Raw genomic sequence first — 12,434 nt, 5'->3', positions numbered from 1 at the left:
CCTATTTGCATTCATAGCTATAAACACTCCTAAAACCAAGCATCTGACAGCATACTGAAAGGTATAAATTTGAGACATGCCAGAAAGCATCATTGGATTTTAACTCAAAAATTAACACACATTTTGGAGACCTAGTAATTTCTGGACAGTACGGCACAAACAATTTCTAAACTGTGTTTGAGGTTATGTTGGACACTTGTTTTTTCTGACACTAATGCAATATTAATATCAAGCAGTGGGAGCTTCTTCCTATTGCTACCAAGGATGTCCCCTGTGTGCAGTGTAAGAGAGGTCATAGTAGAAATTCATTTTAGAAAGGGTGCAGGGTATGACTTAATAATGCAGCCGATGAATACTCAGATTCACAGTATCAGCTGGTGTTGTTAGTTCAAATCAAATCATTGCATTTGCAAAGGAAATGATCAATTTAGAGATTTATTTTATAATTGTGTCCTTGTCAGTGAATTTGTTCAGCATTATTCCACTGAAATCTATTCATGTATGCATTATGTTTAAGCTGAAACAAGTCATAACAATGGTCAAATCTACAGCTATAAAAACAAGTAACATGATTATTTCACTATGTGCACAGTAGAATTGAATATCTGAAGGAGGATGATGATAAACTCTACAGATGTTACATTTTTTATATTTGCAGCATATTTTGACAGTGGAATGTTAAAGTATTTTTATTTCCTGATGGTCCTGTCTCTTTATATTTTTATTGTTGGCATAAATCTTCTGCTCATTGTGGTTATCTCAAGGAACAGAAGTTTACATGAACCTATGTACATTTTTCTGTGCAGCCTGTTTGTAAATGGATTGTATGGTAGTACAGGGTTGTTTCCCTCCCTTCTAGTTCAGATCCTCTCTGACGTTCACACAGTTTCTCCTACAGTTTGTTTTCTGCAGATGTATTGTCTACACACATATCTGGCTGTGGAATTTTTAACGTTAACTATCATGTCTTATGACAGGTATATTGCTATCTGTTACCCCCTGCAATATAATACACGTATGACAGCTGACAAGATTGCCACACTCATTGCTGCAACATGGTTATATCCTCTCCTTGCATGTATTGTTATAATATATTTAAATTCTCACTCAGAACTGTGTGGAAACACCATTTACAAAGTTTACTGTGATAGCCACTCTGTTGTCAAGCTTGCATGTTCAAATGGGTATATAGCAAACATGTATGGGCTTTTTGCATCTTTTGGGACAATCTCATTTGCGTTAGTTTTTATTTCTTATACCTATTTGAAAATTGTCCAAGTTTGTTTCTCTGGGTCCAAACAAACTAAACAGAAAGCTGTCAGTACCTGCACACCTCACCTGGCATCCCTGCTGAACTTCTCTTTTGGTTGTTTCTTTGAAATGTTACAGAGCAGATTTAACATGAACAATGTCCCCAACATGCTACGCATTTTTTTGTCATTGTATTTTATCACTTTCCAGCCGCTCTTTAACCCTGTATTATATGGACTTCAAATGTCTAAAATACGCAGCATATGTAAAAACCTTGTTTTCGGTAAAATATAAATAAGTATATGACTCTGAATAATTACAGAACAAAGTGTACCCGACTCCTTAATATGATAATATTTTTTTATTATAATATTTTTAATGTATGGCCAAAACTTTCTAAAATATGTCTCAAAGGTTTAATAAGTTTAATATTTACCGATTTACTTAATGGTCTCAATTTAATCACACTTTTGAGGTATTCTCTTGTAGAAATGTGCATTTGGTAATAAAAATGAACTAATCTAGTCAAACTGTTTCACTGGAGTAGAAATGATGTACATCGCCTTGTGTCAAATTAATATTTGGAATAAAAGAATTATATTTAAAATGAGAAATCCATCTAAAGTATTTATATGTTAGTACTTTATGCATTTTGAGTCAATAATCTACCAGCCTTTTCAGCATGACTCTGCATTCTGTGATGCTACTGTATAAAAACTGAACTAGGCCTTTAAGTGCTAACATACTTTTTCTAAACAAGGGGCGGCTGTAGCTCAGTTGGTAAAGGCAGTCGTCCACGGACCACAGGGTGAGTGGTTCGATCCCTGACTATATGTCGAAGTGTCTCTGGGCAAGACACTGTCCCTCTAATAACCCATTCCCCTCCCCAGCTGTGCAGTGCTGGTCCAAGCCCGGTAGAAATTGGGGAGGGTTGCATCAGGAAGGGTATCTGGTTTAAAAACTGTGCCAAATCAACATGCAGATGATGATGAACTCACGGGATAAGCCAAAAAGACAAAAAAAATATTATTTCTGAACAGGTATTGGTAAATTTTATTGTGTCTACACTCCTATGCATAGTTTATAAAGTCTTTAGTGTGCATATATTTTAAATTTGATTTCATATTATTGCGCTTTTAAAAAAATATTTTTCAAGTCAGGGCTGCACATTGTTTGGAGTCCGAACTCTATTGTGTGCTGCTTTGAAGTTAGTGCATTCATATTTGTAAATCAATTTCAGAATATTGATTTTATATTTAATGTACGAGTTTGATGATCAATGTGTAGCAAAACATTTTTGTCTACAATTACTAAGCATCTTGATAGGCAGCTAGATATTCGAGAGGTTTGTGAGAGCAGACTAGTAGACAGAGTTAGAATCTTAAGTTGATACACGCATCTCATGAGTGTGTAGCAGCCTAACTTTTAAGATTTGCATTAGCGAAATGCATTCTGTACTACAGTTTTATCATCAACTCTTTAATACAAAATTGATAATGAAATTTGAAACATGTAAACATTATGAAGCTCTTGTCGTTATGCTTAGCACTTCTGGTTCTAAACAGACCAGACAAAAAGCTGTCAATACCTGCACACCTTACCTCATTTCTCTACTGAACTTCTCTTCTGGAGCTTGTTTTGAAATTTTACAGAGCAGATTCAATATGAACAGTGTACCCAATAGTTTGCGAATTTTCTTATCATTATACTTTCTCACTTGACCACCACTTTTCAATCCGGTTATGTATGGCCTGAGGCTGTCAAAAATCCACAGTACATGTAAAAATCTGATATCTAATACAGGCTACTAGTGTTCCAGTGCAGTAGCGGAGCATTTGTCTGTTTTCTTTCAAGTTATTGGAGCTTTCCCATAATTTTAACTGGTGATTGAACTTACTTACGTACTCAACTTATTGGTCGTTTCCATTTGTAAATGCAGACATACAAGTTTTACACCATTTTTTAAATATATATGTGCAGAGCAACAACTATGCTTTTAATGGCTGAAGGAAAATCAAAATATCTTTAATTACAAAGCTGCAGATTTAAAATCAATTACTCAAACAGTGTCAGTTGTCTTGACTTAAATAATAAAATGTGTTTTAATTAACCCACTTCAGATCAGGGACAGAGAGAGAGACAGAAAGGGAAAAGCACAACTATGGGAGTAAGAAATAGACCTCTTCTCCTCTCTGTGACCTCTTCAATAAGCCCAGCTTGTTTGCTTATTTGCTTAAAATCATACCAATCAAACCATATGACTAAATTTACTGTATTCCCCCACATTGGGCACGAAGGAGGTAGGGGTGGATTTGTACAGATTTGTGCAGAGAGAGGAAGAGAGATGGGAAAGCTGTGCTGCAGTTAGTGTGATTAAAGATAAGGATGGAAATGTATTGACAGGTGCCAGGAGTGTGATGGGAAGATAGAAGGAGAACTTTGAAGAGTTGATGAATGAGGAAAATTACAGGGAACAAAGAGTAGAAGAGACAACTAGTGTGGAGCAGGAAGTAGCAAAGATTAATAAGAGTGAAGTGAGGTGGACGTTGAAGAGGATGAAGAGTGGAAAGGCAGTTGGTCCTGATGACATACCTGTGGAGCTGCAGGCAGGAGGTCTAAAGGAAGACCAAAGAGGAGATTTATGAATGTAGTGAGAGAGAACATGAAGTTAGTTGGTGTTTAGAGAACAGGATGCAGAAGACCGGGTTAGATGGAGGCACATGATTTGCTGTGCAGACCCCTGAAAGGGAACAGCCGAAAAGAAATAAAGAAGAATCCAGCGATTTGATTTATGTTTATTTTAATAAATGTTAAATTGCAGATAATTCTGGTGTCCTTTCCCGTTTTTGTAATGGCCTATGACAGAAGTTCGGAAGCTTGGGGCAGAAATGGTAAATGTGTTGTCACCTCAGATTTAGTGCTATTATGCTGTGTAAGGAGGTTGGAGGTGGCAGAGATCAGGTGGGCATCTGGCAGTGTAGGAAAGGAGTGGACCATTAATGGGGGGTGGACCATGTAATTCTGGACTTTTTAAATGAGTAGAAAGATTCTTAATTCCATTTGCTGAAGGATGGGGAGTCAGTGGAGGTTCATATCCTACTTTTGGATGCAAACTCAACTTTACACTTTTATCTGAAACCCAAACAAATCAATGTTCTTATGTGTTTTGTGACCATAACAGCTTTGAATTGCTATGGCCATTAAAACAAATGCAACTAACATGTTAAAACTAACATCTTTACAAGTGAGCTCTATCAATGCTTAGCAATTAAGTATGTTTTTTTTTACAAATTTACAAAGTATAATTATTTATAATTACCTTTCAAACTTTAAGTCTCACGCTTGCTCTACTTTACATAGGACAATACGTCAGGCTTGTGCCTTGCTACCTTTAGGGAATATTTTAATGTTATCAGCTTTTTTCAAACAAATGTAAAGCAATATGTTCTTTGGACATGTGATTCTGAAATTCCTGAAATCTGAATATGTTTTATTCTTGGCAAAAACAGGGCACTACTTAGGCTGACTGTTTTAGAGAAAGATTAAAAACTCCAGCACCGTAGCTTTGTAATTTAGAGACTAAAAGAGAACTTAAAAGTTCAAACCTATTTACATGTAAAAATGTACTTAAAAATATAAAATTAATAGTTAATATTCATTACTAACATTTGTGCTTACTTAAAAATCGATGTTCTGTATGTTGTTTTATCTTATTGAGGTGAGAAAATGTATACAGTATTACACAGTTTTTGTACATGAAGTGTTTATTGTTTACCAAATAACAAGACACGTAAAAACGCACTGAATGTATTGTTAACTGATAAGTTATTACTCATTACCAACATTTGGGTTAAATAAACAGTCTGTACATATGTTTTACATTCAAGTGTAGCTCTATGTTTTTAATGACATTGAAGTGAGCTGTACATTGTTTCTAACATGAGTTGTTTATATTTTACCAAAAACAAGACTTTTACATAGGCTACGTATTTTAGACATTTGAACTCCATATAGAACAGGGGTAAAGAGCGGTTGGCAAGTTAGAAAGTACAATGACAAAAAGATGCGCAACATATTAGGCACATAGTTCATATTAAATCTGCTCTGCACCATTTGAAAGAAACAACCAAATGAAAAGTTCAGCAGGGAAAGGAGGTGAGGTGTGCAGGTACTGACAGCTTTCTGTCTGGTCTGTTTGGAACCAGAAAAACACACTTTAAGAATCTTCATGTAAGTGTAAAGAATTAAAACTATAAAACCAAATAAAATGGTAAATATGTAAACAATTCCAAAGACATTGTTCAGTGTTGTGTCATAGCATGCTAGTTTAACAGCAGAGTAGTTGTCACAGAAAACTTGATTAAGGATATTCCCACACAGCTCTAAACGAACAGTCAAAGATACCAGGACAGCAACTTCACTAAAAGAATAAATTCATTTTATTGCAATAAGCATTGCAACGTTGTTAGGTGTCATACGTGTGTTATATTGTAAAGGATAACAGATAGCAAGGTATCTGTCATAAGACATGGCAGCTAAGTTACAGAATTCTACATGTGCATATGAATACACATGAAAAATCTGCAGGAAACAAAGGTTAGTGGAAATAATGTGAGTGTCAGAAAGGATCTGAACCATGAGGAACGGAAACAACCCTGTACTACCATACAGTTCATTTACAAACAGGCTGCACAGAAACATGTACATAGGTTCATGTAAACTTCTGTTTATAAAGATAACCACAATAAGCAGAACATCAGAAAAAATTATTAAAATATATAACCATATAACAGTCACAAACCATAAATGCTTTAAAATTCCAGTATCAAAATAGGCAGCAAGTGTAATATACAAGACTCGTGTAGAGTTTACCATGGTTTGGTTTTTAGTTCACAACATCTCTGTCACATACATTTTACCTTTTTCTTTCCCTTTACACTTTGAAAATGTCAGACACGTGCTTGTTACGAACCAATAGCATCATTATAAAAAACTATATTCACTCTGCTTACAGGTAAAAAAAAACTATATGAAGTCAGTATTATGCTTCGTTAAATAATTGCAGAACACCATGGTGAGAACCACCATTCACCTACTGTGGTTACTCTGTTCACACCTTCCCTCCCAAGCAACTGAACAAAGCTGCTTCTTTTAAACTTTTCACTGAGCTGAGTTAAAGGACACGTGGATTGATATTGCAACGTGATGTCAGCCAAACCAAACCAAACATTTAAACTAGAGCTGAAAATTCTGGTCAGTGGAAATTAATACACAGACAGGAATTTAGCAATTTTCAGCAATTCTGCAATTTCTTAGCATTACATTTTGGGTATAGGAAACATTTTTCCTACTACCTGAATTAAGTCACTGTGGTAAGAGTCAACCAGGCAGAGTCAAATTCCTCTAATAGGTCAAGTAAGTCACATCATAAAATGTTCATCTACAACCAAATAAATCCATTAAAAATATTGGTCAAAAAGGTGGGGTTGCATTTTCAACATTGACAAAGCAATTGCAGCTCATGTCCACCGTAAGCACGTCACTTTAATTACTTCAATGTCAATTACTCACAGCAGAGACTCATAATTCAATATTTTATTCTCTGACCTGCAGTAAGTGTTTGATGTCACTTCCTGTTCCTATGCAGGTTTGTGTTGTCTCTCAAGAACTGTTCGCTGATTAACCATTGCTCTTATCTAACTTAAGTGATTTCCCTTCACAATGCTTGTACAGCTGTAACCGTTGAAAGTGTCGGTCTCTGCCACGCGAGTTCCTCACTTACATCGAACCTTAATGCGTTGTAGTTATTCTGACTTTATTAATTGGTGTAGTTATTCAATTTTCAATTCAATTCAACTTTATTTATATAGCGGCCATTCACAAAAAAGTCATCTCAGGGCACTTTACAGAATAAAGTCAAGATTATAAAGATTTGTAGAGAGAACCCAACAATTCCCCCTGGAGCAAGCCATAGTCAACAGTGGACAGGAAAAACTCCCTTTAACAGAAGAAACCTCCAGCAGAACCAGGCTCAGGGTGGACGGTTGGGGTGAGTGGAAAGTGAAGGGAGAAAAGAACAGAGCAACAAAAAGCAACAACAAAACATTGGGCAGGTTGGTAGGACCAGTAGCTGCACGCTGGAAGACACACAGCTTCAAAGCCGGGGACACCTGCAGAAAGGGACAGAGAGAGGGGGACAGAGAAGGACAAAGACAAGTATGGGAGAAAACACACAGAGTTAATGTCATACAGTGGTGACAATTGTGGAGTGAGAGGAGAGATGGTCAAGAGGAGGAAAGGAGCTCAGTGCATTGGGGGGAGGTTCCCCCAGCAGTCTATGCCTATAGCAGCATAACTATAACTAAGTATAAACTTTATTAAAGAGGAAGGTTTTAAGCCTAGACTTAAAAGTAGAGAGGGTGTCTGCTTCCCGAATCTGTACTGGGAGCTGGTTCCCCAGGAGAGGAGCTTGATAGCTAAAGGCTCTACCTCACATTCTACCTTTGGAAATTCTGGGAACCACAAGTAGGCCTGCATTCTGAGATCGAAGTGGTCTACTGGGATGATGTGGTGCTATGAGATCTTCTATATATGATGGAGCCTGACCATTCAGAGCTTTATATGTAAAAAGCAGGGTTTTAAATTCTATTCTAGATTTAAGGGGAAGCCAATGGAGAGAAGCTAGTGAAGGTGAAATATGATCTCTCTTGCTAGTTCCATTCAGCACTCTTGCTGCAACATTTTGGATTAATTGCAGGCAATTCAGGGAGTTACTGGGGCATCCTGAAAGTAGGAAATGACAGTAGTCCAACCTAGAAGTAACAAATGCATGGACCAGTTTTTCAGCATCACTTTGATACAGGATGCTCCTAATTTTGGCAACGTTCTCTAGGTGGAAGAAGGCTGTTCCAGAGATCTGTTTTATATGTGAGGTAAAGGACAAATCCTGGTCAAAATTAACTCCAAGGTTCCTTGCAGTAGTACTGGAGGCCAGACTTATGCCATCTAGAGTAACGATATGGTTGGACATCATATCGCTGAGATTTTTGGGCCCAAATACTATGACTTCAGTTTTGTCTGAGTGTAGAAGTAAAAATTTGTGGAACATCCAGGCCTTTATGTCTTGTAGGCTTGAAGCTTTATTAACTGATTATTTTCCTCTGGTTCCATAGACAAATATAGCTGGGTATCATCAGCATAGCAGTGGAAATTTATGGAGTGTTTTCTAATTATGTTGCCTAAAGGAGACATATATAAAGTAAAAAGTATTGGTCCTAACACAGAGCCTTGTGGAACTTCATAGCTAACCTTTGTGTGCATGGAGGATTCATCATTAACATGAACAAATCTATCAGATAGATAAGATTTAAACCAACCTAGTGCAGTTCCTTTCCCTAAAGGATTTAAGAAGTAGTTAGTGATTCCCTTTAGCCTGTTCCAGACAGAGCCAGAGTTGTTGGCTGAGAATTGCCGATCTGTTCTCTCACCATGCACTGATTTAGCTCTGCTCAACTCCTTGCTAAATCTGTATTTAGGCTCTCTGTATTTGTCTTTGTCTCCACCACTGAATGTGGCCAGATTAGTGAACCAGAGTTTGCCATCGTTATAACTCAACCTGTCGAATGACACTGTATTCACAGAAAACTTAATGTAGGACGTCAACAATTTCTGTGACTCATCCAGACTGATAGTGGCAATCTAAAAACATCCCAGTTCGTACAGTGCAAACACTCCTGAACACTCCCGGAATCTCCTCAGTCAGTGCACACTGCGCCTCATGCACGTTGCCTTGTGACGGTATGTAAACACAGACGAGAATGAATGTGGAGAACCCGTGGTGAATAAAAAGGCTTGCATTTATTGATGAAGGCCTCCAGTTCCAGGGAGCAGCACATAGATGGTACAGAATCATTGTTGCTCGCCGCTATGGATAAAAAAACAGATTCCACCTCCCTTTATTTTGGTGGAAAGCTCAATGTGTCTCTTCGCTCTTTAAGTCCAGTATAAGATCACACAGCTGCGTTTCCGTGAAGCACAAAATACAGGACTTAGAACAGTCTCTGTTTTATTCAGCAGCAGGGTCAGATCGTCGATTTGGTTGGAAAGTGAGTGCACGTTAAAGAGGAATTGCTCTGTTCTTTTCTCTCTCCCCTTTCCACTCACCCCAACCAGTCGAGGCAGATGGCTGTCCACCCTGAGCCTGGTTCTGCTGGAGGTTTATTCCGTTAAAGGGAGTTTTTCCTCTCCACTGTGCCTATGGCTTGCTCCATGGGGAATTGTTGGGTTCTCTTTATATATCTTTATAATCTTGACTTTATTCTCTAAAGTGCCCTGAGATGACTTTGTTGTGAATTGGCACTATATAAATAAAGTTGAATTGAAAAAATTGAATTGAATTGAATTGAATATACCCGGGAGTGTAATCTGCATCAGTGGAAACACAAAACCACACCTGAACATTTACCTCTTCTGTGGGGCCTTACTCTGATCAAAACAGCAAGTAAATCTGTGGTAGAAGGAAATTCTGAAATAAATACACAGGGGTAGTAGCTCTGATGTTTATGAGTTCTTTCCTGGAGTAATGGCCTCCATAACTGTGGCAGAAAACTAAATTAAACACAAGATAATGTAGAATACACCAAAACACTAAGGCTGACTAAGTTGCAAAGGAGAAGCAAAAACTGAACAAAACAAACAGTGATAGATCCAGTAGCAGAGCATTACTAACATAACAACTTCATTAGAATCCACACAGCCCTAAAAGGTTCTCCAAATCTGGCAGGCCTCCCCTCCTGGGGGAACGTGGACGGATGAGACAAAAAACAGCTTTTTGGTAAAGGACATCATGGAACTGTTTACAGAAAATGAAATGAGGCCTTCAAAGAAAAGAACACGGTGCTTAAAGTCCAACATGGTGGAGGTTCATAGATGTTTTGGGGTTGCTTTGCTGCTTCTGGAACTGGAGGCCTTGACTGTGTGAAAGGTATCACAAAATCTGCTCATTACCATAGCATTTTGGGGCGCAATGCAGTGGCTAGTGTCAGAAAGCTGCGTCTCTACTAGAGGTTAAGGGTCTTTCAGCAGGATAATGACCCGAAGCACACTTCAAAAATATCTCAGAAATGGTTACAAACAAAGCGCCGGAGAGTCCTGAAATGGCCAATAATGAGTCCAGATCTGAATCTCATAGAACACCTGTGGAGAGATCTCAAAACAGCAGTTGGGAGAAGACATCCTTCAAATCTGAATGACCTGAAGCAGTTTGCAAAAGAAGAGTGGTCCAAAATTCCAGTAGAGAGGTTTAAGAAACTGTTTCATGGTTACAGGAGGCAACTGATTTGAGTTATTTTTTCCAAAGTGGGTGCTACCAAATATTAAGTTAAGGGTGCCAGTGATTTTGTCCAGTTCATTTTTCGCGTTCTGTGTGGAATAGTATGAGACTTGACTTTTGTTCTCACTTTTGTTTTTTCTGGTGTTCCAGTGCAAACAAAAACAATAAGCATGTGAATACCAAAACATTTCCAATTGGAACAATTTTCTGAGAGAAGGGTGGCATTTTTCTAACAGAATTGCAAGGGTGGCAATATTTTTCACCAAAGTACTAACATTTTTCAGCAACGCTACCATCGAGTTTGGCTGTTAGTATCTGTACTTTCAGGTATACAGATGCTAGTGAAGAGGCAGCAGGGAAAACATTTGAATTACTAGCGAATATCTAGATGAATTTTCTAAATACATGGCAGGCTAATATAGAAACTTTACTGTGAGGGCTGTCCTGGACCCTTGTATTGGAGTGCCAGGGTAACAAACATGGTGTCCCTGGCTGTGCAAGGCCAAACTTTGCCTTTCTTTGAATCCCAGAGACCCAGCCAAGAGAATTGAGATGGCATGAAAATTTGGTGCCGTGTCCCTTGGAGCAGATTGACCTTTGAGGGGAGAGGGCATTCCTGTCCAAAAGAGCAGGGAGAAGTGTCCTTTGGTAGGCAGCTAGCCAGAGACCCTGTTAAATGGTGCTAGTGAATGACAAGAATTAGGACTGCGCCAGTAGAGTTGTAGTTAAACCCTTTATCAGAGGAAGTGCAAAGAGAGACCTGCTAATAAGCCTGCTGCCAACCTCATCAATTAGACGTTGACCCAGTACTATCACCAGATTGTTCAGAAGGAAACCTTCAGGAAGCAATCGGCTAGCTCCAGCCCAAATGCCTTTATCGAAACCGTGCCAGCAAAGAAGCATTGACCCACAGACACCCTGAAAAGCCTCCAGTTCTAAATACTGGAGCAGTACGACATCAGAAAAGAAGTGGTTGCCTTTGATTGCTTTAATGAAGAGTTGAAAAAGAAGAGTCAACAAGATCCAAAATTCTGACAAGAAGTCGAAACGAGAGAAAATTTACTTCAGCCTCAAACAACTAAACAGCGCCCAGTAGCCATGGAGAGAGGCTCCACTAAGGAGGAATTACATCTTGTTTGTAGTTGTTTGAGTTTGAAAAGATAACACAGGCAAAGAAGGAGAAGCTCATTGAGTTCTTTTTAAAAAAGACTACTGCATAAGTGTTACTGTTAAATTGTCAATGTTAAAAAATACAACCTGACTTTTAGAACTAGTATCTTTTAGTATATTTAAATGTAGCAACTGCTGTAGATGAAAATTTTGTGAAAAAACTTGTGAATTTCTTGACCTATTCCAGGAACTGGACTCTTGACACTCAACGTGACTTGGGAATTGCTTATGACTTGTACATGTGTGACTTACTTTCATTGGGCCTTCACTTATATGAGGGAATGGAACAGATGTATAATAGGATTTACATCAGAGAGCAGTAGGAACGTGTTGCTCAATATGTCTTGTTAAGAAATTGTATTACATTAAACAAAATATATAAAACCATTCTGTATATAAATTATCACTGTCCAGTTGAAATGTTTTGTCTGCTTTGGCTGACATGTTGCACTTTTAACCCACATGTTCTGTGACCCAGCTCAAGCTGTAACAGGTTTAAAAGAAGCAGCTCTGTTCAGTTGCCTGGGAGGGAAGGTGTGAACAGAGTAACCACAGTAAGTAAATGTTGGTTCACACAGTGTTTTCTGCAATTATTTAATTAAGCCCAATACTGACTTTGTATAGTTTTACTGCAAGCAGAGTGAATATAGTCTTTGATAATGATGCTACTTGTTCATAATAA

The 12,434-nt window shown here is 38.0% G+C and overlaps 1 protein-coding gene and 1 pseudogene across 1 annotated transcript; one reads left to right on the top strand and one right to left on the bottom strand.

Moving 5' to 3' along the window:
• The first annotated feature begins 615 nt into the window (after window positions 1-615).
• LOC137129438 (olfactory receptor 11A1-like) lies at window positions 616-1,545 on the top strand. The gene has a single exon (XM_067508579.1). It carries the CDS (start codon window positions 616-618, stop codon window positions 1,543-1,545), a length of 930 nt encoding a protein of 309 aa, XP_067364680.1.
• A 3,654-nt stretch (window positions 1,546-5,199) lies between these two features.
• Window positions 5,200-6,165, bottom strand: LOC137129412 (olfactory receptor 52E8-like; annotated as a pseudogene).
• Window positions 6,166-12,434: the final 6,269 nt, after the last annotated feature.

Source organism: Channa argus, chromosome 6 (assembly GCF_033026475.1).
Source record: "Channa argus isolate prfri chromosome 6, Channa argus male v1.0, whole genome shotgun sequence".
NCBI classification, from domain to species: Eukaryota; Metazoa; Chordata; class Actinopteri; order Anabantiformes; family Channidae; genus Channa; species Channa argus.
The sequence above is the reverse complement of the archived record's forward strand: the minus strand, read 5'-3'. Positions and strand labels throughout refer to the sequence as shown.